The sequence below is a fragment of the Convolutriloba macropyga genome, unplaced genomic scaffold (assembly GCF_964194025.1).
Source record: "Convolutriloba macropyga unplaced genomic scaffold, txConMacr16.3 SCAFFOLD_2943, whole genome shotgun sequence".
Lineage (NCBI taxonomy): Eukaryota > Metazoa > Xenacoelomorpha > Acoela > Convolutidae > Convolutriloba > Convolutriloba macropyga.
Genome location: NW_027449248.1, coordinates 7,419 through 30,930, shown reverse-complemented (window position 1 = coordinate 30,930; position 23,512 = coordinate 7,419). Strand labels below are relative to the sequence as shown.

General features: G+C 37.8%; 1 protein-coding gene across 1 annotated transcript; it reads right to left on the bottom strand.

Moving 5' to 3' along the window:
• Positions 1–1,382: 1,382 nt before the first annotated feature.
• On the bottom strand, positions 1,383–21,279 carry LOC142354900 (uncharacterized). Its single transcript, XM_075407236.1, has 4 exons — positions 21,075–21,279; positions 18,700–18,863; positions 4,454–4,578; positions 1,383–1,941 (listed from the first exon to the last, which is right to left on the bottom strand). Exons 1-4 carry the CDS (start codon positions 21,245–21,247, stop codon positions 1,708–1,710), a joined length of 696 nt encoding a protein of 231 aa, XP_075263351.1. The 5' UTR covers positions 21,248–21,279; the 3' UTR covers positions 1,383–1,707.
• Positions 21,280–23,512: the final 2,233 nt, after the last annotated feature.

Here is a 23,512-nt window from a genome sequence, read left to right as displayed (position 1 = left end):
CATTAAACATAAAATCAATAAAGTCCTGGTCAAATTTTTTTCTCAATTATTAAGCAAATTGATGAAAATTCGTGCAAAGGAAACGAAATCAAAAACAACTGAAAAGCTCGAAAAAATCTATATATTTGATATTCTACGCTTGAGAAGCTTTTTGAAGGTACCACTCTCAACTCTACAATGAATAAGTACATCAATCGGCAAAAATTGACTGATCAAAAAGCAAAAACAATTGAGCATGTATTTCTTCCCCCACTAAACTGGGTTGAAACAGTTAAATATCTGAACCAGGCAGGAATTAATTACATCAGAAATTAACGAAAAAAATGTTTTCAGCTAATTTAAGATTGTTGACAATTTTGAAAAAAATTAAACCAAACTAAAAACTTTCATTGTCGATCTGTCTGTCTAAGTAATGATCAAAAAGTCCGATATGTACTCAAAGAGAGAGGAGAAGAGTAAAAGTGGTTTGCACAGTTATTGCAATTCGTCATCAAGAATGAATATAAAATTGATTTATGTTGACTGATTCCAAAGATTATCATTACGATGCAGAGGTATACCCAAATCGTCACGGGCATATCTGCCCTATGCGTGTTTCTCGTGTTCGTTTTTACTATGTTAATACATTTAAAATGGAACAATATTGCGGAAAATAGCTACTTTAGCAGAAATTGGCAGAATGGAAGGGAATTTAGCAGCCCGTGTTCGCAAAAGTATCCTAATTCTTGCAGCGAAAAAAATACAAATTTTATAACTTTTTTCCGCAAGGTTCGTGTCACCCATCTGCTCCATTTATGTATCGATTTTTCGCACGCAATGTAGCTCGATTTTGCATATAATCCGCAATTGAGCCTAACTTAAATACTACTTATTTAATCAAGCCTAACTTATTACTATTAGTAGTACTTTATTGCTACTTTTTTACTACTTACAGTACTTTATTACTATTTATTACTACTTATTAAAATCGGCCAGTCCCACGTTGATATACAACAACTTTGATAAGCGAGAATTTTTTCGGAAAAAAATCGGTTTTTGTGCTTGCATGTTTTTAAAGCACTTTAAAGATTTGAAAGCTTCAATTAAATCTTTATTAAAGTGCTTATTGCATGCTCAAAATGCGCGCGAATAATAGATACCTAAATTGAGCGGAATCGTGATACAAGACTTGTAACCTACTTTTCGTTCTGAATGTTCTTTTATTTCGCAAAATTGGTGGAACCCCTTTTGCGAAAACTAAGATACAAAGGATGTCTCCTAATTTCGTTCATTGTATGTATCTAATTTTCGAGCCAATATTACTGATGCGGAAATTTTTGGGTATAGCTCTGCGTCATAATGTTGCCATTATTACGAAACATTTGAATAGTCTTTCAAAGAAACAAAATCAAAAACTTTAATTACTTTTGCTAACTGATAAATTAGCTTTGTTTATTTATTCTTGAACTAATTTATTCTTGTAAATTGGGTACCAAACCAATTTAAATACATCTAGTTGCTATGCTAGGGTGTCAAGCAAACACACACACACACACACACACACACACACACACACACACACACACACACACACACACACACACACACTCACACACGCACACACACACACACGCACACACGCACACACACACACAAACAATTAAAGGCTATGTACACCTCTAATTAAAACCTGCATCAATAATTTTCGAAATTTTTCAATAATTAGGTTTAATTTGGCCAGTTCGCACAAATCCAAGGTTGTCCACGACATATGACATTGTGCTTGAACCACTCGTATGTTAAGTACTTGCTGACGTGTAAGTGATGAAAAATGTGCCATGTTTGAGTATCATGAAGAAAGATTCCCAATGCATGACCATGTCTACCATACATCCTGAGTTGTCCATGACCAAAACCAATGTGTGTGATCACATTCAGACACAAGTCGGGCACATGTTTGGACTAAAATCAACACCAATTTCATACAATGAAGTGCAATCAATAGAATATTCTCGATCCATGAAAATATATGCTTGGCTCAATTTTCCCGTGGAAAAACTTTTAGTCGAGCATCATGCATACTGGATCGTCAGTATCCAAATGTTATAACCATCAGCCCACCACCCCCAAGTTATTGTAGAGTCTTTACCTAAGTTTATCTATCTCTGATTTGAGCCTAGGTTTCCGTGGGTTTGATTCTATAACGGTGATGTTTTGTACTACTAGCGATAAAGATGCCAAGAAAAAATTGAGCCAATTCGGGCTGACGAGCATGAAGCTAAAATGTAAGTATCACTCGGTTTCCGTTCATAGAAATCAAAACTATCTGAGATCTCATTAATTAGTTGATGAGAGAAAATGAAGACACAATTTTTACGTATGCAGTTAATTTTAAAAAAAAACATAATTAAAGATTATATTTAAAGAGTACTGAAGTATTTTTAATCATAGCAAATTATGCTAGGTAAAAAAATTGCTGGTTCTTTTTTCAAAAACTTTTACGATGTCCGGGATAAATTAATAGTTAATACCTGCCATTCACTCCAGACCAAAAATTGAAAAGTTAAAGCTGCAAAATTTATGGTGCTATGCTTTGATAGGAGGGGATTTTTTCACCCCTATTCAATAAATGTGAGCTACCTTTTCAGCTGAAAAATTGTTTTGTTCGTCGCAATTCGCTGAAATAGTTACTTTGTTCCCCGAAATCGTAGCCCCCGCAATCGAATTCGAGCAGCAGTATTTAATGGGACATTTTCGTAGTTGGAGTCAAAGAAAGTGGCCTTCTGGGTCTTTGGATAAAAAAATTATAAAGAGTCGTCAAAAACTACTGGCGAAACTATTTAGCTTCTAATGGACTAGCTTGTAGATTGGGTCTGGCAAAAGTCCAACTGTTGTCTAGAAACAAACTTCAATCTTAAGTCTTCTCATAGTATTTTGGGGTTCGACGGTTAGTTTTTTGTTCTGAAATTTTTTCGGTCGAGCTTCGTTTTCTGTCGAGGGTTACCCAGACCCAAGCGACCTCTGATTAGACCATGGTAGAAATTTGGCCATCATTAGTCTGTGCCCGACAGAAATTACCTCAGATCAGGCAGACATTCATTTAAACCAACGAAGAGTGCGACCTTTAGTCACCCTTGATCTAGCGCAAACAGCATCTGATCAAAATTTCGTAGGACTCAACTTTTGCGCCATTGTCGAACAATCAATTTTTTTTGCAAAATTAGGGAGACTTAGACCTTCGGTGTGTATTTCGCGCTACTTTTCTGCAACCCAATTTTGTTACATTGTGCTTGGTACAGAGCGCGTACCAATACGCAGTATGTCACGATGTAAAACTGTTGCACGTGCGTGGGGGTGGGGGTCGTGGTGATAATAATATGACTCACAGACATGAGGGCTGCTCGAACTGAAAAGGTCCTGCAAATTAATTATAGTTCAACTATCTTTGAGAAACGGAAGGAATCCACATTTAGCTTGTTTTGTTTTTCGTGAAGAGCGTTTTACGCAGGGCAAGATTATACCTTTTGCTAGGACTGTAATTTCCTATTAATTAATTGAACATAACACTGCCTGGATGACATAGGTGCAGGCTAACAACTCCAGAAAGTACATAAAAATCCAAAAGTTGATTTTTATAGCAACTAGAGGGATTTTCCCCTGAGACATAGCTATTTTGTCATATTATTGCCCATACAACATTGATCAAATATTTGTGTGGCTAATGAGGACAAATCATGACTGGGGTGCATAATCTACTGGTGGCACAAACGGAAAAGACCCCTTAAAAGCAAAAAATTCGGGTTGCAAAATTTTTTCGACTTCAATCACTTTTTCTCTCGGGCCATAACAGAGAGTTTCATATCTACTTTACCGTTGATAACTTCTCTGAAACAAAATTCAAATATTGTTTTCGGAAAAATATGGCGATGGGTTTGTTTTGTTTGTGAGTTCAGCGCGTATAACCCCAACCCTCTTCTCTTTCGCTCCCTCTGGTTTGAACTTCAACCTCACCTTTTTTTTGAGCCCTTTTCATGTTCTGGTAGATTGCTAGTGCTCTCAGTTACGTGTTTGTGGTAGCTTACTTTTGCGGCTCTAAAATCCCATCCTTTTTTGTGTCCTTTTTGTACATTTTGATGTTCGTATATATGCCTCAGTTACCTTTAGCAAATTTAGTGTCTCTTTTTGGAGGCTAGAGAATAGGCCCAGTCTTATTGCTTAGTTAGAAACTAAAAAGAAGCTAAAGAAGCCCATGCAGTAAGTGGCGTGTTTCTAGCGGTTCTTGAATGACGGTTATCTTGCATTATTCTTGCAAAATGGGCGGTTATCTTGCAAGACCTGCAAATCGGACGATGCGTAATGTTGATAGATGATGCGTAATCTTGCAAGATTCTTGCGAGAATCTTGAAAGATCTTGCAAGACAACCGCCCAATTATGACAAGGATTTTCAGCTAGAATAAGCAAATTTGTGCTAACCTGAATAAAAACAAGTTTCTTGCCCTCATTTGAGAAGTTGGTTAATCTTTGATAGTAATCCACTGGCGAGAGTCCGTTGGCTTGTCCATATTTCATGTAGGCAAATGTTTGATAAATACAGCATCCTGTAATTTAACATAACCTGAATCACGGAAACTTACGTTTAAAGAAAGTGGCTAGGAAAAACATATCAATTAAAATGATAAAGTAAAAAAACATTAAAGGTAGATAAACTTACTTTCAGGGGAAGTGGCTGGCAGACTTAAAAATCATTTTAGACGATTAAATATAAGTTAACAAAGCACGCCCCTACAATGTACAAAGGTTGAAAAAAGCTTAAAATATACAAAGATTTAAATGCGATTGGATTTACTGAAAACTTGGATTCCAGTAGGCCCTTAAAAAAGCCAGTTATCAATGATTGCAATATTTAAACAAGATTGATTCTAAGACTTCCCCCCAATAAAGTGCACGTGTCATTACATAGTAACTAATTATGTATAAATATTGCATGTGTCTGGAGGGGGGGGGGGTGGTGCAATAATATGCACCAGCTAAGCTGGGAACACAAACGGAAAAGATCTAAAATCAGTTGTTCATGCAATTTTCGCAATGCCCAAAGTCTGTAGTTAAAAAATTTAAATGTCAGAACTTCATAAATTCGTAGCCAAAAATTGCGCGTTTTACGCAAGGATATGAAATTTGGCAGAAGTCAGTTTGAGTATCTAAATGCACATCTCATACTGTTGAGCAGTTCTTGATATACGCCAGAAGTTATCTGTGACTTCATTTAGTATCACATGTATCATGTCTCATTACTATTTGGTGTTAAAAGAAAAATATGGCTGACTTCTGATGCATTGACTTATCCCAATTTGGATTTATTTCATATGGACAAAATTGATCCTGGGCTGAAACGTTTAATTCTAAAAGTAATAGAACTGCGACTTCCTATTATGGTGTCAATGAAAAGTTGTAGTAATAATACTTTCTTGAAAAGAAAGAAAGACTGATTTTTAAAATAGTGGTAAAATCCGAAATCTTCGTTTTTTAGTGACGAAGTGTTGAACTTAGGACACAAAATAACGTTAAGTGAAAACTGAGAAGTCGAAATTTCCATTATTTGGGAATTTTTGGTCCTTCTATGGCAAAGTCATAAAACGCCACACTGTAAGAAATATAGTAAGTGGCTGTTAATGGCAAGATTAATTAAAATGGAAACTGTGCGACCCATAAACTGTTCAGGTCAAAATGATCACCATTAAAATCTGACAATTTGAGGGCTCCTTGAAATTTCAATAATTGAAGAACTTGTACTCATAGAGGTTCTAGTTATTGCGGCTGAGCTTAACAACTCAGAAATCAAATTGAATTGCGCTTCAAGGTCATTTTAAGCCTTAAAGCTAGAATAGCGTGACAAGCGAAATTTAATGCTACATTCTACTGAAGCCATACGGATTTGTTCAATTTCTTCAACATTTATATTTAGCAACTATTAATAGTACGCAATCGGCATTCATGAAGTCAAACTATAACTCAAATTCGAACTACCTCAACCACCAGCAAAACAATACTACGACCTAACAATATTGCATCAGATTCTTTGCGATTGGATTGCGAATCAACCTGTTATTGATACAGAATATTCGACAAAACTTCTACATGGTTAACAAATTTCCCATGACATCAATTTTACACTGAAAAAGTGATGTTATGGAAAAGTGTTCACATTCTGTCGACATTATTATCTACAACCAATCAACAGTTGAATTTGACATGTAAATCCACGTGACTAGCAGCATAAAAGGAGCTTGAAAAACGAAAAACTACCAAAAATCAGTTGAAACTCGTTAATTTTTTCTTATTAAACTGACATACAGTGCGTATTGAAGCACACTTTTTTGAGCGGTAAATTACTTGTTATCGTGTCTTGTTTCTGTAGATCATATTAGTGATTGTACAGTTTTAACTTTACTTTGACTTGTGAAAAGGGAATTAACTTTGATATTCTCAAAAGTTTCTTTCTGAGGAACGAACTTTAAGAGAAACTTTGTGCAAAGCATAAAGTCAGTTTCTCTTACTGGCTTTAACGAAGCCTAGCGTAGTCACTGATTGCGATATTGAGCAATTGAGTGCGCTGAAAAGCAAAATGTGCAAAAATTGTTACATTTGTTAACTTTGATTATCGGGAAAAAGTCTCCGAAAATATTAGGACATCGGAGATAGATATTATTTGCCCTAACCAGCAGCTAGGACAGTTACCTAGAGCTGCAAAACACAATATCCGGACAGATTTGAAACCGCTGAAACGAACTGCGCGGTGTAAAGTTTTCCTTGACTTTGATAGGAGAGTAGCCCTTACATTTGGTCAGCCGACCCGGACAGTGGAAGGCAAACTTCTGTCCAATCTGATGAAGAGAGTGCCGAAGGCACCCCCCAAAGAGAATCAAACAAATCAACTGCGCAACGCCAGTGAGACATAGCGAAAGGTGCGAGTGCAATTCACAAAAAGCGTTGAAGAGCTAACCTCGCTTACAAGGAATAAGCAAAGCAAACAACAACCAGGAAATCCAATCACAACCCACAAAGAGAAGCTTCAATCAACAGCCCAAAGGTACGACAAGAAGTTCCAAGATTTAGTGGAAGAAGTCAACACTAAAACAGGGATTGGCTACAAAATAATTGAAGATTCAGATCGACCCAACAAACTAAAGGTCCTCTATCAACAGACTGTTCACCTCCTAGAGGAAGAAATACCCAAGCAACTGCAGCGTCGAAACAAGCTTGTGCCCTACCAAGCAAAATTCGTTGAAGAACATCTGAAAGAAGCAAGGAAGTGCAAAGCAAATTTGGACTATCATTGGCTGGCATATATAAGCAAAGGCAAGCAACCAGCAATGAATGCAGAGCAAAACAGCGCAACCCAAGCAGTGAATGACTGCGAGTGCAACAACAACTACCCAACGGACAACCCAGTTGCTCAAACAGTGCAAAATGGAGCAACAGCAAGTGGCCAAGAGGCGGAGAATGTTTCGGAAACATCTTCAGCAAAGCAAAGACGCGAGGAAAGGATGAAGAAATTCGATATCGAATTCGAAACCAAGATGCGACTGGAACAAGCACAGTTTGAGCGAACGAGGCTAGAGCTGGAAATGCAAATGAAGGAATCGGAAACCAAGCATCAACTACTGGAGGAAGAGCGCGAGCTAGAGCGTAAAGTGAAGAGAATAGCATGAGAGAACGATGATGCTCGTTCCCAATCAACTCGTGCTCGATACAAATCACCCTTCAACTGGACCCCCAGGAAGAGAGATGTCTCTGACTGGGCCAGCAGGATCGACAACCTTCTAACGCCAGAACGATCAACAGCTCGCTTCGAAGCCACCCCTGAAGTGAACAGATATAGTCACTTCTCACGATATCGCAGTTCACGGGACCGATCCTCAAGTTTTGAAGAACGAAACGCTTCCCCCCGAGCTGGTCTACTACGATAAAACAGTGGGTACGCAGGTAGCAGTAGCCTACCAAAGCTGAAGTTGAACAACTTCGACGGAAACCCTCTCGAATGGCCGGAGTGGTCTAGTATGTTCATTGCTACAGTGGATCAACGACCAATACCAGACTCAGAGAAGATGAGCCATCTGAAGACTCTTTTGACAGGCAAAGCAAGGACAGCAATCTCTGGAATGGGCTATTCTTGACAATTCTATGGTGCTGCATGGAGTATTCTGGAGAGGAAATTCGGAAGGCCTCATGTGATCATTGATGCACAACTGGAGAGTCTTCGCAAAGCAAGTCAGGTGAAACCACACGACTCAACAAGTCTGATCAGTTTCTCAGTTATTGTTTCAAACTTTCTGAATGTGCTCAAAGAGTACAAGCAGATTGGTGATCTGCAATCAAGCTCGTCATTGTATATGGCAGTAGATAAACTACCCCAAGTTCTCAAAGAGAAGTGGTGGTTCCATGTTGATGATAAAGATGAAGATTGGCCTGATCTGATTATGTTTGAAAAATGGCTATCAAGAATAGCAATTGTGAACGAAGGGTTTCAGCTTTCAAGGGAGAGCGAAGAGAAGAAGACCGAAGAAGCACAAATAGAGACAAACGGTTCTCGAAAACGTCGAATTTCAGTGCAAGTTCCAACGTGAAAGAAACGAAGCAAACGCAAAGTGATCACTGTCCGCTAGCTGATGGCACTCATAAAATATGGAACTGTCCACTATTCAAGAACATGAGTGTGAATGATCGGTACGCAGCAGTGAGGAAGCAAGGTTTATGTTACGGATGTCTAGGCAAAGGGCATGCAATCAAAGATTGTAAAGTCAATGCGTGCGGCATTAATGGATGCAACAAAAAGCACAACCGATTGCTGCACTCAGAAAACCAAATGGACGAGGGCAATCACGCAGTCAACGTAAGCGCAGCAACAATCAACCAGAGTAACGAAATTACTAGCTTTCTTCAGATAGTTCCTGTCTCAATACAGAGCGGTGGCAACAGGCTGAACAGATATGCTTTCCTCGATAGTGGATCAACGGTTTCATTCATCGATCAAAGTGTGCAAGAGAAGTTACGAGCCCAAGGCACCGATGGGACGCTCAACATAGCTGGCATACACGGAACGAAGGATCTGAAGACAGAAAAGGTTCCTCTAAAAATAAAGGGACTACATTCAAAGGTGCATTCAATCGAAGCGTTTGCACACCCGTCAATTTCCTTGGGAAACACGAACTACAACTACAACAAATTGAAGCGAAGCTTCAATCACTTGAGTGTTCTACCTAACAAAAGCTTCAATTTGATGGAAGTTGGCATCATCCTTGGTCAAGATGCTTATGAGCTACAACGCCCATTGGACTATAAGATAGAAACACGAAGTGAACCTTTCGCCGTTCTAACAGAGCTAGGATGGGTAGTCAGTGGACCCATGACGGGCAAAAGAAGACAAAATGTTTGTCATTTCGCCTTCACAGAAGATGTGAAAGTGGCTGAGAATATTCAAACCTGGTGGGACATAGAAACCTATGCTTCCAAAATCAACGTCGTCAGTCAGTCAAAGAAGGAACTGCAGGCACAGAAGATGCTAGAGAGTACGACGAAGTTCACAGGCGAGCGGTACGAAGTGGGAATGCTGTGGAGTGAACCAGAGCCAAACCTACCGAACAACTACAGCTCAGCCCTGGATCAGCTTTACTCACTGGAGCGAAAATTCCAAAGGGACCCAAACCTGAAGAAGTTGTATCAACAGTCAATAGATACAGATGTAGAAAAGGGATTCGTAAAGATATTGGACGAGTCCGAAGTGAAAGGCACCTTCGGGAAAGAATGGTATTTGCCACACCATCCAGTGCTAAACCCGAACAAGCCTGGCAAAGTAAGACGTGTTTGCAATGCTGCCTCAAAGTACAAAGAAGTATGCCTAAATGATAAGCTACTAGCAGGACCTAATCTGCTACATGGGTTGATTGGAACAATATTCAGATTCCGTGAAGGACCAATAGCCCTGACAGCTGACAAGATAGAAGATACTTCAACAAAGAGAGGGATAAGTGCAAGTTCCCGAAGTGCAAGTGCAAGTTCCCGAACAGGATAGAAGTTGCTTGAGAATTTTATGGCGTCCAAGAACCAACGAACCTGTTCAGATATACGAATATCAGCGTCACGTTTTTGGAGCTAAGAGTTCTCTAACTTGTGCAAACTACGCTCTCAAGCGAGTGGGACTGGACAACGAAAAGGAGTATCCGATTGCAGCAAAGGCAATACAAAACAACTTCTACATGGACGATTTCCTTAAATCAGTAGAAACCCCGGAAGAAGCAATTGTAGTCTTCAACCAACTACAACCTCTTCTCTCACGACATGGATTTGAACTGAAGAAGTGGATAAGCAAGAACGATGCAGTTACCAAAGCAATCCCAAACGACTTGAAGTCAATCAGCAACACGAAGCAAGTCGAAGTGGAACCTACTACGGAGGGGTCCTCAGTGCTAGGGCTACAATGGACTGTTACTGATGATAGTCTTCAAGTGTGTAGAGGTACCAACAACGAAGTGGAAACCCCTATAACCCAGAGGAAGATTCTGTCACTGGTATCTTCGGTATTCAACCCGATCGGATTGTTTGCTCCGTTCAGTGTTCACATGAGACGACTCCTGAAAGGTATCTGGACTAAGAATGGACAACATTGGGACAACGAAGTGGAGCCTAGTGAAGAAGAAGAATTCCTGAGATGGAAAGAACAACTTCCAATAGTGGCTGAAACAAGCATCGATAGAAGATACTTCAACAGAGAGAGGGATAAAACTGAGCTTCATGTGTTTGCTGACGCATCTGAAGACACGATGTGTGCAGTGGCTTATCTACGCTCACAACCAAAAGAATACTCAGCTGACTTAGCATTTGTCATTGGAAAATTCAGAGTGGCACCGATGAGGCATCTTTCAGTACCGCGATTGGATTTGCAAGCGGCAGTCATGGCAGTGAGGTTGAAAGAACAGATAATCAAGGAACATGAAATAAAGATAAATAGTTGCAGTTTTTGGTCAGACTCAACTACGGTATTGCAGTGGATACACAGTTCCCATTGTAAACAACAAGCGTTTGTGGCCAATCGAGTGGCTGAGATACTAGATACAACCGATGTTTTACAGTAGAAACATGTGAGCGGTATCAACAACCCAGCGGACATCGGCACCAGAGCAATCCACATTGGAGAACTCAAGAGAAGTGAGTGGTTCACTGGGCCGGCCTGGTTGAAGCGACCAGAAAGTGAATGGCCAGAGCAGGTGAACCTAGTCTTTGCATCAGATGAAGAGAATATGCCCTCATCAGTCTTCATGATACAGGCTGAAGAAAAGAAAGCTGTTATTCAGTGGGAACGATTCAGTAATTTTAACAGACTAGTAAATACAGTGGCATACGTACAGCGAGCATTGAACAAAGACAAACCAGCAACATTCATAGTCAGCATCGATGAAAGAAGAAAAGCAAAAGCAACAATCTTCAAGCTACTACAACAAGAACAGTTTGGTGAAGAGATGAAATCTCTCAAAGCTGAAAAGGAAATTCCAAGAGGCAGCAAAATCCTACAGTTCTCACCATTCCTAGATGAAGAAAAACTTAGTTGAGCCAAAGGCAGAATAGGCAAAAGTCAATTGGACTTCAATGCAAAGCATCCAATTTTGCTGCATTGGAAACATCACGCGGTTGAATTATTCTTGCGAAACGAGCACAAGGACAATAAACACGAAGGCACTGTGCATGTGAGAAACATTCTTCAGCGGAAGATGTGGATCCTAGGCATACGAAACGCCTTAAGATCAATTAAGAACAAGTGCGTTACCTGCAGAACGGGCAGAGCGCAAACGATAGCACCAGTAATGGCAGATCTACCCGAAGAGCGGTTAGATGCTTCAACAACTTTTCCAAATGTTGGAATCGACTTTTTTGGTCCTTTCATTGTGAAGATTGGGCGAAGAAATGAAGAGCGATGGTGTTGTCTCTTTACTTGTCTAACTATGAGAGCGGTGCATATAGAAGTGGTACCTAAGTTGGACACTGATAGTTGTCTCAATGCAATAATGAGATTTATCGCTCGAAGAGGCAAACCGAATACGATCATCAGCGACAATGGGACAAATTTTGTTGGAGCTGAAAGAGAGTTTGTGGAGTATGTTGAGGCATGGAACAAAGAAGGGATCGAAGAACATCTAATTCAACGAGGGATCAGATGGAAGTTCAACCCACCCGCAGCACCTCATTTTGGAGGAGTATGGGAGCGGTTGGTGAGAAGTTGTAAGAAAGCAATGTATGCAGTGTTGGGGAACAGGTCAGTCACCGAGGACGCTCTTTCAACAACGATGTGTATTGTTGAGCAGACATTGGACGCAAGACCTTTGACTCCAGTCAGTTCAGATGTTAATGACTTAGAAGCATTGACCCCCAATCACTTCTTGCTTGGCAACAGGAACGTTTGCTTACCCTATCTACCATGCGCAGAAGATTTTGTTGATCATCGAAAACTATTTTGACAAACTCAAGCCTATGCAAATCTCATATGGGACAGATTTCGGAAAGAATATCTGCCAACTCTGAATAATCGGCAAAAATGGTGATCTATGGCGACTGAAACCCCTAAAGAAGGCGATCTCGTTTGCTTGGTCGAAAACAGCGATAAGCGTGGATATTACAATCTGGGTTGAGTTGCAGAGACCATCGATGGGTCTGACGGTGTGATTCGGTCAGCTATAGTTCAAACGAACGACGGAGTGTACGAGAGACCAGTAGTAAAGCTCGCCCCAGTACTACCTGGAAAAGATGTTTTCGCGTTGGAAAACAGGACCGGCGATATTGCGGCTGAGCTTAACAACTCAGAAATCAAATTGAATAGCGCTTCAAGGTCATTTTAAGCTTTAAAGCTAGAATAGCGTGACCAGCGAAATTTAATGCTACATTCTACTGAAGCCATACGGATTTGTTCAATTTCTTCAACATTTATATTTAGCAACTATTAATAGTACGCAGTCGTCATTCATGAAGTCAAACTATAACTCAAACTCGAACTAAATCAACCACCAGCAAAACAATACTACGACTTAACAATATTGCATCAGATTCTTTGCGATTGGATTGCGAATCAACCTGTTATTGATACAGATTATTCGACAAAACTTCTACATGGTTAACAAATTTCCCATGACATCAATTTCAACTGAAAAAGTGATGTTATGGAAAAGTTTTCACATTCTGTCGACATTATTATCTACAACCAATCAACAGTTGAATTTGACATGTGAATCCACGTGACTGGCAGCATAAAAGGAGCTTGAAAAACTACCAAAAATCAGTTGAAACTCGTCAATTTTGTCTTATTAAACTGACATACAGTGCGTATTGAAGCAAACTTTCTTGAGCGGTAAATTACTTGTTATCGTGTCTTGTTTCTGTAGATCATATTAGTGATTGTACAGTTTTAACTTTACTTTGACTTGTGAAAAGAGAATTAACTTTGATATTCTCAAAAGTTTCTTTCTGAGGAGCGAAGTTCCTAAGTAAGAGAAACTTTGTGCGAAACATAAAGTCAGTTTCTCTTACTGGCTTTAACGAAGCCTAGCGTAGCCACTGATTGCGATATTGAGCAATTGAGTGCGCTGAAAAACACAAAGTGCAAAAATTGTTACATTTGTTAACTTTGATTATCGGGAAAAAGTCTCCGAAAAAATCAAGACATCGGAGATAGAAATTATTTGCTCTAACCAGTAGCTAGGACAGTTACCTAGAGCTGAACATAGGGGATTTTGCAATTTCGAATTATAACTTGAGTTATTAACGAAAAACTCAACAAAAATTTGATTGTTTCAATTTGAATTATTTTGTTATTCTTAGAGAAACAAGTTTGTGTTTCAGCAAAGCTGAGCGATTAGTTAGCAGGAGTAATTGACCAACAAGTAATGCATCGGTAATCTACTGTATAGCGGATAATACAGTTCACAAAGTTAACTGCAAAAACACAATATCCGGACAGATTTGAAACCGCTGAAACGAACTGGGCGGTGTAAAGTTTTCCTTGACTTTGATAGGAGAGCAGCCGTTACACTAGTTGAGAAAAGTTTTAGTCGTTCCAATTAAGCTCATAGAAATTTTTTAGTAGTGGATTTTTCTTTTATTGCAAATTTGTTGTTCAACCACTACTTTTTTTTATATATGAGGTCAATGCGTCACAGCGTCACATAATAAATATTCAATGATAAGACGTTTTCGTCAAAACAGATTGTTAAGCATACATTGATACACGATATTTTAGCAGCATCATCAAAATTCTAATTTCAAACTCCCCACAAGGTTATCTCAACTAAAAAAAAACAAATTCCAGATGTTTTATGGTCAAAATTATCGATATTTTTTTGCTTTAATGCCAACACAACCCGAAGGAAAATATTTGTTTCAAAATGCCGTTCACGCAAAACTAAATTGTACATGTTTAAACTATTGTTCGTGCCATCTGGAATTATTAGGTATTTGAAATTAGATGGATAGAGTTCTTGGTCGAGATATGAGTGGATGTAAGAAGAACAATTTGTAATAAATGCGCTGAAAGTACTGAACAAAGTAGGGATTAGTAAGGATTGTGTTGAAAGTTTAATTTTAGGCGCTGATCCTGCTGAATAAAATTATCTTCATCAACTGTCAACTCCTTTTGACAAACATTCATCGCATATTACGGCACATCTCTTTACATAATTTTAGCGATTACAAGAATCTGAAAGCAGCGCTTTGAGCACAATCCGTACAAAATTCCAGCACATTTTTTAACAAAAAATGTAATATATTCTTCGACACATTCCTTGCATAAATTAATCATGAGAATTTTAACACAATTCTTGAATAATTTCAGCATTTCGGGAAAAAGAAAAGTGCTTTCAGCACATTTGTTACATAAACATTTTACATGCGCTTTTATTGCTAACTATTGCCTATAATGTACTCAGCATTCACTCTCCTTTTGCAATCGTGAAGATCCAGTCAACAATTAGAAGTATGCGTTTTTTTTTCAAAGAAAGATATATCATATTTCTGGAAAGGAGAGCAAATGAAAACAGTCACATTTTCATGATGGGTAACGGAACGAAGACAATTAGACTTAAGCTACCTGGACTGCTTTGGAGCAATGCTACTTAGTTTTGCTCCTGTGCTGCTTCTGTATGAGCAGAAACCAGTTTTCAAAAATCCGAATTTCCAGAAAAACATACTTATGAAAAGACTTTTGCTCGACTCATGCCCAAAGAGCGCTGACAGGCACTGACAGATGGTGAAGAAAAAAATTAAAGCGGAAAAATCAAACATAATTATCCACTTATCGTGTTGACAAATGCTGAAAATATGTAAAAAATGTGGAAAAAAAGTCAGCACATTAAATGGATAGTTATGTAAGATTTATCCGCTGAAAATGTTCTCTTTCAGCGGCTGTAAGCGCATTTCTTACAGTTTTCAGTAAAAAAACTTCGACCCGGGATTGGAGTGCAATGTCATTTGCATATATACCACTTGGCTTCCAATCAAAGATACTTAAATAGGCTTAAAATTTCCTTTCATTTTAATATGCTGGTGTAAAACTTGATGTATATTTACTTTTTGATTCTCGAAATAAATTAGAGTGAAAATCTTAAGACCCATTGGGCCTATAACCACCACTCGACCACAAACACTGTCATGACAGGGCGCTAAGACATACGAGCTCCTAGGATTTTGGTTTAATGGTAGCATCTAGAAAATTAACTTAATAGATAAGCTACAGCGTCTCGCTGCACCAAATGATTACCTCTCTCCTCTTTCCACTTTAATTTGAACGATTTTGTTTTGCTATATCTGGCAACAAAAATTATGCTATAATTCAATTTCGACAAGTATATATTAAACAACTGATTCTCGACAAATAAAGTTGTTAACAAATTGGATCAGTGCCAACATATACGGTGCACCGTTTCATGAAACCATAATAATGAGCGCCGAAACGCAGTTGTTGATTGTGCTTAATTTACAACCATGTGTGATGTGTTTCTGATTTCATTTCCGATCGCTTATTGGATAACATTATCGAACACATGAATTACACTGAACAATTGTGGGGTCTCTTCCACGAAAAATTGCTCTCGAATGTCAGACAGAGCGTAAAGTTTTCTTTATGGGAGCGAAAACATCAGACCAAAGTAGGTTTAGAACCCCGTTCTCCTTCGTCTGATTCCTTAACTCGGCAAAGTCATGAATTAGCTTGCATCTCTGAAAAACGGTTTTGTTTCAACAGAATACTTTTTTTTCAGTGTGAGAGCAATTGAATTCACTCAAAAATCAAGAAGACGTGCGTGAAAAAGTCACTTGACGAAGTGAAAGATTATTGGGATCTTTTCCGTTTGTGCCCCCAGCTTAGTGGGTGCATTTTATTTGCAACTCCCAGACCCAGTGCCATATTTGTTCCGATCCCACTTGTGGGTGGGAGGAACTATATACTCAAATGGGTTTTTTTTGTTCCATGAATTTTGGCCGACCGATATATTCATCGTAGAGAAATGTGCGTGGTATCATTAAAAAGCTCGTCCAGCGTAGAATTCGAAATTAATAAGATTTTTTTGAATTTCGTTTTTTTTTCGAGGAGTTATCGAGGTTCAAAGTTTCATGTGAACACTGGATATTTGGTTCACTTTTGTTCACTTTTACCGTAATTTTCGTTCGAATTAACGTTTTTTCTACGAAAAAATTAATTCAAAACTAGCTTTCACACCAAAAGTAAATCAATTTTAGGTTTTTAATAGACGAAAGGTCGTGCATTATAATCTCCTTCCTTAACTTACCAAAATCAGAACATCAATCTTTTTATTCAAGGGAGTGGGTAGGTACCTTTGGCCTCAAAGACACCCAAAAATGACCATTTCACCATGGAATAAGGCCTTCCCAACAACTGCAACACTCTAAGCAGTTAGAAACACTACTAAAGCAAATTTTTGGCCTCTAATGGAACTTATGCACTTGGTGCTGCCTGTTTATTTCGTTTTAAAAGATCAAAAACAATGAAAAATTTGTGAAAACACTAACAAAAACAATAATCATAGCAGAGGACAAGTCCTGAAAAACAATCTAAAGAATTGAATGAAAAATTTAATTTTTTGTTTTTGACCATGTGATCAATTGAACAATGCCAGCCAAAAAGATAAACAGTCTAAAAATTTGAGAAACTAAAAATTCAAACAAATTAAGCAAAAATATAATTATTGCTAAAATATTTGAAGCTTTTACCCAAAAAAGCCAAAAATGATTTTAGAAAAAATATACCTATCAAGGAATGCGTTAGCCATGGAGGGGATTTTTGACCATTTAAAGATAGAGGAGCTGGAGAAATATTTTTAAAAATAAAAAATGCAAAATGTATTGAAAGTTTCCAAATTTTTGCAATATCAACAGCCATATTGCAAAATGTTCAAAACCGTTTTTTGTTACTCGAGTTTGTCCAGTAGCACATTTGCCAGACGTAAAAATTTTGTTTGGCCCTTAATGACTGATAAACTCAGTAAACAACGAAAGTTTTCAGAAGAAATTTAAAACAATTGCAAATTATATAGAAATGTTGCACAAGTTCCTGATACTAATATCTTCAGAGAACCGTTTACTTTTTTTCCAAAAAATCATAACCCATTGTAAAATCTAAAAAAGATTTCTCTGGCCCATAAGGATCAATAAACTAGAATAATTACAGTAATTGTCCAAAAGTTTGAAAAAAAGCAAATTTTATCAAGAAATTGTTGTAAGTTTTTGATAGGACAATGTTACAAACAATTCCATTACCACTAGAAACTATGCAGTAACTTGTAAGATTTTAGAGAAGGTTCCTTGGCCCATAGAGCTGGAAAAAGCGGAAAAAGAGAAAAACTTACAAAAATTGAAAAAATTTAAGTTTTTAAAAAAATGCTTATATTCGTTATCGTAAAATGTTGAAAATCTCTCCATTGCCACTAGAAACAATGCATTTACCTACTATCAGGCAATAAAGAAAGTTTTATAGCCCTGGGGCCGGAGAAATTGTAAACACAACAAAGTTTTTTTTTTTAAAAAACATGAGATATTTTGCGAGTTTTTTCAAAAAATTGCTAAAATTCGTGATGTTAAAAACTTGAAAACCATTTCATTACCAACAAAAACCATATAGTAACTCATTATCAAATCCAAGAGGAGGTTACCTGGCCACCGAGGCTGAAAAAAAACTCAAAAAAATTCTGAAAATACTATCATTTTGAATGTTTATGTTTACAGTACGAAAACATCCAGCTCATAAAATGGTCATAAATAGAAATTATATCTTGCAAAAGACCATCATCAACTTTGACAAGCCTCACTTTAAAACTGATCAAATAAAAAACCAGACGAATACCCAAAAACGTGAAAAGTTGCAACATTTTGCGCTCAAAAACTCCTAAAAATGACCTTTTAACCTTGAATTAAGGCCTTCCTATCAGCTACACCACTCCAAGCATTCGAAGGAAAAGCCGGCTTTGGGCCTCTAAAGAAATTTAATGCAATAAAGTACGTACAGCGACTAAGATTTATGTTCTAACATATAATTAGAGACTGCTTTTGACACTCTTTATTAATGGCTTCACTCTACCTGCCACCTCGTTGTAATTCATTATTAACTCGATTAGTCAAGAAGCAGTTGTCTAATAGAGACATTAATCAGTATTCAAAAATTGAAGACTAGCTTTCTGTGGAGCCGTCAACTTCATGGAATGAGAACATATTGTACTGCTCGAATTCGTATTTAATCAGCTCTCCGAAGTCTGCATCATCAGTGGCCAGAGGTATCCTTTCTGTTCTGTTGGCGCTACCTCTAGATGTATAATACCGGTGAATGCAGAAATAATTGCTAAAACACAACTGTTTTAATTAAGCTAGCTATTAAACAACTGGGGAATCTACTGTTTCACCCCCCCCCCCCCCCCCCCCCCTGTGTTTTTCATGTCTCAATTACAATATGTGTTGTTATAAAGCACATCACTATAAAAAAAATAGCACGAGGGTCCCCGGGTACAGACAAAAAATGCACACTAAAAGCTAGGGGGAACATAATAGATCCGGAAACTGTTTCCTCCATCTCTCGCATTTTTTTTTTTCATAAATTTACAAAACGTGCACAACAAAAATTCATAGCTCCCGAACGAAGTGTGCAGCAATTATTTTTACTCCAACTGGTAATTTTTGCGGTTTTTCAAATTACCAATTTTTTCCTCAATCGTTTGTTTGTCTCACCATTTGACTTTTTGCTATCAAAACTCGGAGCACATTAGTTTCTCGTAGAGCATTAAGGTTTACAAGTCTCTAAGCATGCGATTCAGCGAACAACTGCTAAAGAGACACAAAAAATCATGATGTAAAGGCCGGTTCTTAGAATTTGGCCCCATCTCTCTTAATCTGACCACATAACCCCAATCTCACCCCCCCACTCCCCAACTCTCACCTCACTTGCCCCCCTCGCACTTTTCAACACCGCCCCGAAAACTTCTAAAGCATCTGTTTATCTACAGTTTCTTCCCACAAAATGGAATAACAAGTAAAGCCCGGAAGGCATTAGGTTTAGAGCCTTACGGTTTACTGATCTCTAAGTATGCGAATCAGCGGAACTGTTAAAGGCACATAAATTCATGGTGTTAAGAGCGGTTTTTAGAGCTTCACCCCTCGCAGAACATCAACTGCAAGCTACGACAAAAACACTGTGGTTTTACGAATTAAAAAACAAAATGTTTGACAAAAACTACAACAAATTTCAGATTTTTTGTTTTGCAAATATTCCTTTTAGCAATGCTCTCCTACACCATCAAACTGAGCAAGGTTTGAGTTTTACTAGTTGTTTACTGTCAAGATTCGACGGAGTTTTTTTGGTCATTGGGATATCTGTTTAGTTAGTATTGCATTTCATGTCAAAATTACACGTCGCTAAAGTCATTGTCATAGAACAGCAGTGGCATAAATAAAATTTCCAAAAACTTACTAATAAGTTCGCTAGCATAATTTCTTGTACAAAAGAATTTTTGTTTCGTGAAAACTTAATTATCGTGCTCGGTGTGTTCGAGGTAACAAGTTTTGAAAAAAGTTAAGCAATTTTTGATCTTGTTTGTTTTTTTAACATCTACATTTTTTTTATTCCACTGCTCCATTTGTCACCTAATTTTTTGATGTTTCGTGTGAATTTAGAAATCAGATTCAATAAACGTTGGCAAACAAATGCGGTAAATTTCTCGATGAATTTTTGTAAGCAATGCGGTAAATTGTTTTCACCGCATTTACCGCATTTCTTGTATTAATGTGCCACAAATGTCGATGCGGTGAATTGAATTTTGTAAGAAATGCGGTGAAATGCGGTGAATTATTATTTCCACCGCATTCACCGCAATCACCGCATTTCTTACGTCAATTCACCGCATTCACCGAATTCACCGCAGTTCTTGCAAAAATGTACCCACAAATCTCGACCCGTTAATTTATCTCCAGTAACTAAAAAGTTTCACCTATTGTTCCCTCTGACACATCGAACCTGGTATTAGGCACCTGAAAAAGTTTATTTCTGACTTAAAAGGTCTAAATAAAAATATTATACAACAGGTGGAACTGTAGGAATGAACCAGACCGAACATACCACAATGGTTATGGGCCAAACCAAACAGACAAAACTCAGGTATGGGGAAGCCGGAGGGCGCGACCGAAACTTTGTCCAGACTATGAGCGCGGTCGAACCGTACAGCATCTCGGGCAAGCCCAACTCAAGGCATAAAAAATGAGGCTGTGGTGTATACCGGGTTTTAGTTTTAATAAAATTGATGTTTCGAGCAGCCCAGAGCTCTATATTTTTTTTAATTGGTAGGGAACCTAAGCTATCGACAATTCCATTCAGACCAAAGCTATCAAAGCCAAACATACCGAAGCTTTCCTACGTTCAAAACTGAACAAACCGACGTTTTCTTACGTTCATAACCAAACATACCAATGAAACACATCGCCAATTTATTAACTTTGAAAACCGAACATGCCGAGCATTTATTTTTACAAAATTTTGTCCAGCCTTCTGCACTAGGGTACTTGCCTGTAGCGCTGGCATTGCCGTGGCTGCCCTTTGAACTGACTGGGAATCACAAAGTCTAGGGATTGTCGTTCACCATGGTCTCTGTAATGATTTTCATCAGTGCATAGTACTTTTAGACATACATCAAAAATAATTGTCACAACAAAGAGTAACACAAAATGAGTATTCATCATTTAAATGTAACCAATGGTTTAATGTTTGAGAACTTAAAACATGACCATGGTTCAAGGACTCACCTTGATTGCTTTGACTTCTTAATAGGAAAATGATATTTACCATGACACGATTTGCGGTGAACAAGTATTGTTCAAATAACATATGGTAAAAATACACAACCAAATAAAATCGATCAAACAATTTGTGTCACAGCAATGAAGAGAATTCGTTTTGGAATTAAGTCGAACAAGATGAGGGACATGTTTGATCAAAACAACGTCTACAATCATCGGTCTTGTCAGGGACACATCTTTCTCTTATAACCTTCTTATAGATTAATCCAATTTTACTTATTAGACTGATCAGCAAGATTCAAATTTGTTCTAAGGAGCGTCATCATTCGAATAATTTCAACCCATTCCAGCTAGTCTAAGAAACTCACTAGCTTTCGTTTGAGTCAGTGAGCAGATTTTAAATCTATAATCTATAAATTTAAAATCTATTATAAATCTGTAATCTTTAATCTATAAAAAGGAAAATTAAAATAAGAGAAACAAAAGTCTAGTCTGATATTTCAAAGTCACATTTTCAATAGTAACTACAACAAAAACTGATGAAAGGATCTTGAAAAGAACAAAAGTCGAGACAATAACGCAAAGCATGCGTTTTTGAACGTTAATTCTTAGCTTTATGTAGAACACATGTTAATGTTATCTTGTCCTGACTCTCATGTTGGTTGAGAAGATGCAGGAAACCACAGAAGCCAGTGGAATCCAGAAATTTCACAAGACCTGGCATGTACACTGCACATTGGACATAAATATAACAGAACACATAGACTTAATAAAAATTTGGCTTTTGAAGAGTGTTGGCGTCAGCAGCTGAAAATAAACAAAACTTGATACATTTTGATAAAAGCCTGCATGATCTTGACCTGTCTTGAAAAATTGGAAGCATCTTGTCAGTAAGCAGAAGTTTGAAGAAGTAAGCAGAAGTAAGCAGAAGTTTGAAGACCTCACACAAACGCTAAAGTTTTCAGAGAAGAAAACAAAGCCAAAATCAATCATCATTACAGGAGATCTCAACTTCTCAACCACTGACTGGAAACAAATGTCGTCACCAGATGAACTTGACAACACCTGGCTCAACTATTTCGTAGATGAAAATTTTCAACAAATGCTAAACTTCACTGACCTTTTGGGCTATAAAAAACAGCTAGATGTCTTCCTAACAAACGAACCACAATTCGAAAATCGAAACCAAAATTAGTAATAACTATGCCCTCAACAACAAAAAATGCTCAGATCATTACGCTTACATAACACGATACGAATGCAACTACGATCAAGCGACCGATCGCTGCAGACCAAAATACGCTTACAAAAGAATAGATTGGATTAAATTCAACTGCAACATCTAAAAAAACCCATTTAACCCCTATTGTTACAGTAACGTTGACGAACTTCTTAAACAGTGGTATGAATGGTTCAATCGCCTTTTCGATCAAAATGTCCCAAGAGTAACTCAGCACAGATCACAGCTCCCCCCGTGGGTGTCAAAAAGCACATCCCATGAAATGAAAAAACTATCAACTTTGAAACGAAAAGCAATTGCCCATCCAAGTCCTGCTCCAAGCACACTAAAAAAAATAGATTGTCTCGAAGAAAAAGTCAACACACTTTGTAAAAACGATCAAGTCATCTATGAAAGCGAGATTTTCGCAACACGTTAGTTCAGCGTTATTCAAAAATATTTACGATCAATTAAAAAAGTCACACCATTCCCAAGCGAGATGCACCTAAATGAACAAACTGCTAACACCAATGAAGAGAAATCCAAGTTGTTCAATATATTTTTCCAGAGTGTTTTCAATTCAAAAATATCAAATGTTGCGAACCAGTTCAATTTTGAAGAAAATGAGCTTAATCGCTTTGATATTTCAGAAAAAGAAATTGAAAGTATACAAAACAAACTTGATTTTAGTAAAGCCAACGGCCCTGATGATATAAGTAACCTGTTTCTGAAAAATCTATCAAAAACAATAAGCAGATCCTTACTTCTACTTTTTCAAACATTCATTAACAAAGGTAAATTCCAGGTATATTGGAAACAAAGTGACATGACACCAATACACAAAGAGGGCGATAAAGCCGCAATCAAAATGTATAGACCAATTAATTGCCTATGTTGCCTCTCAAAAGTTTTCGAGAAACTTATTTTCAACAAACTCTACGAGCACGTTAAAGGAACACTTCCGGATTCCCAGTTTGGTTTTCGGCCTC

Coding starts and splice junctions, on each gene's coding strand:
- LOC142354900 (XM_075407236.1), bottom strand. CDS start 21,247: ATGATGAATACTCATTTTGTGTTACTCTTTGTTGTGACAATTATTTTT. Junction 18,864..21,074: donor CGGCAATGCCAGCGCTACAG/GCAAGTACCCTA, acceptor GTTGTGTTTTAG/CAATTATTTCTGCATTCACC. Junction 4,579..18,699: donor AGTTGACGGCTCCACAGAAA/GCTAGTCTTCAA, acceptor GTTAAATTACAG/GATGCTGTATTTATCAAACA.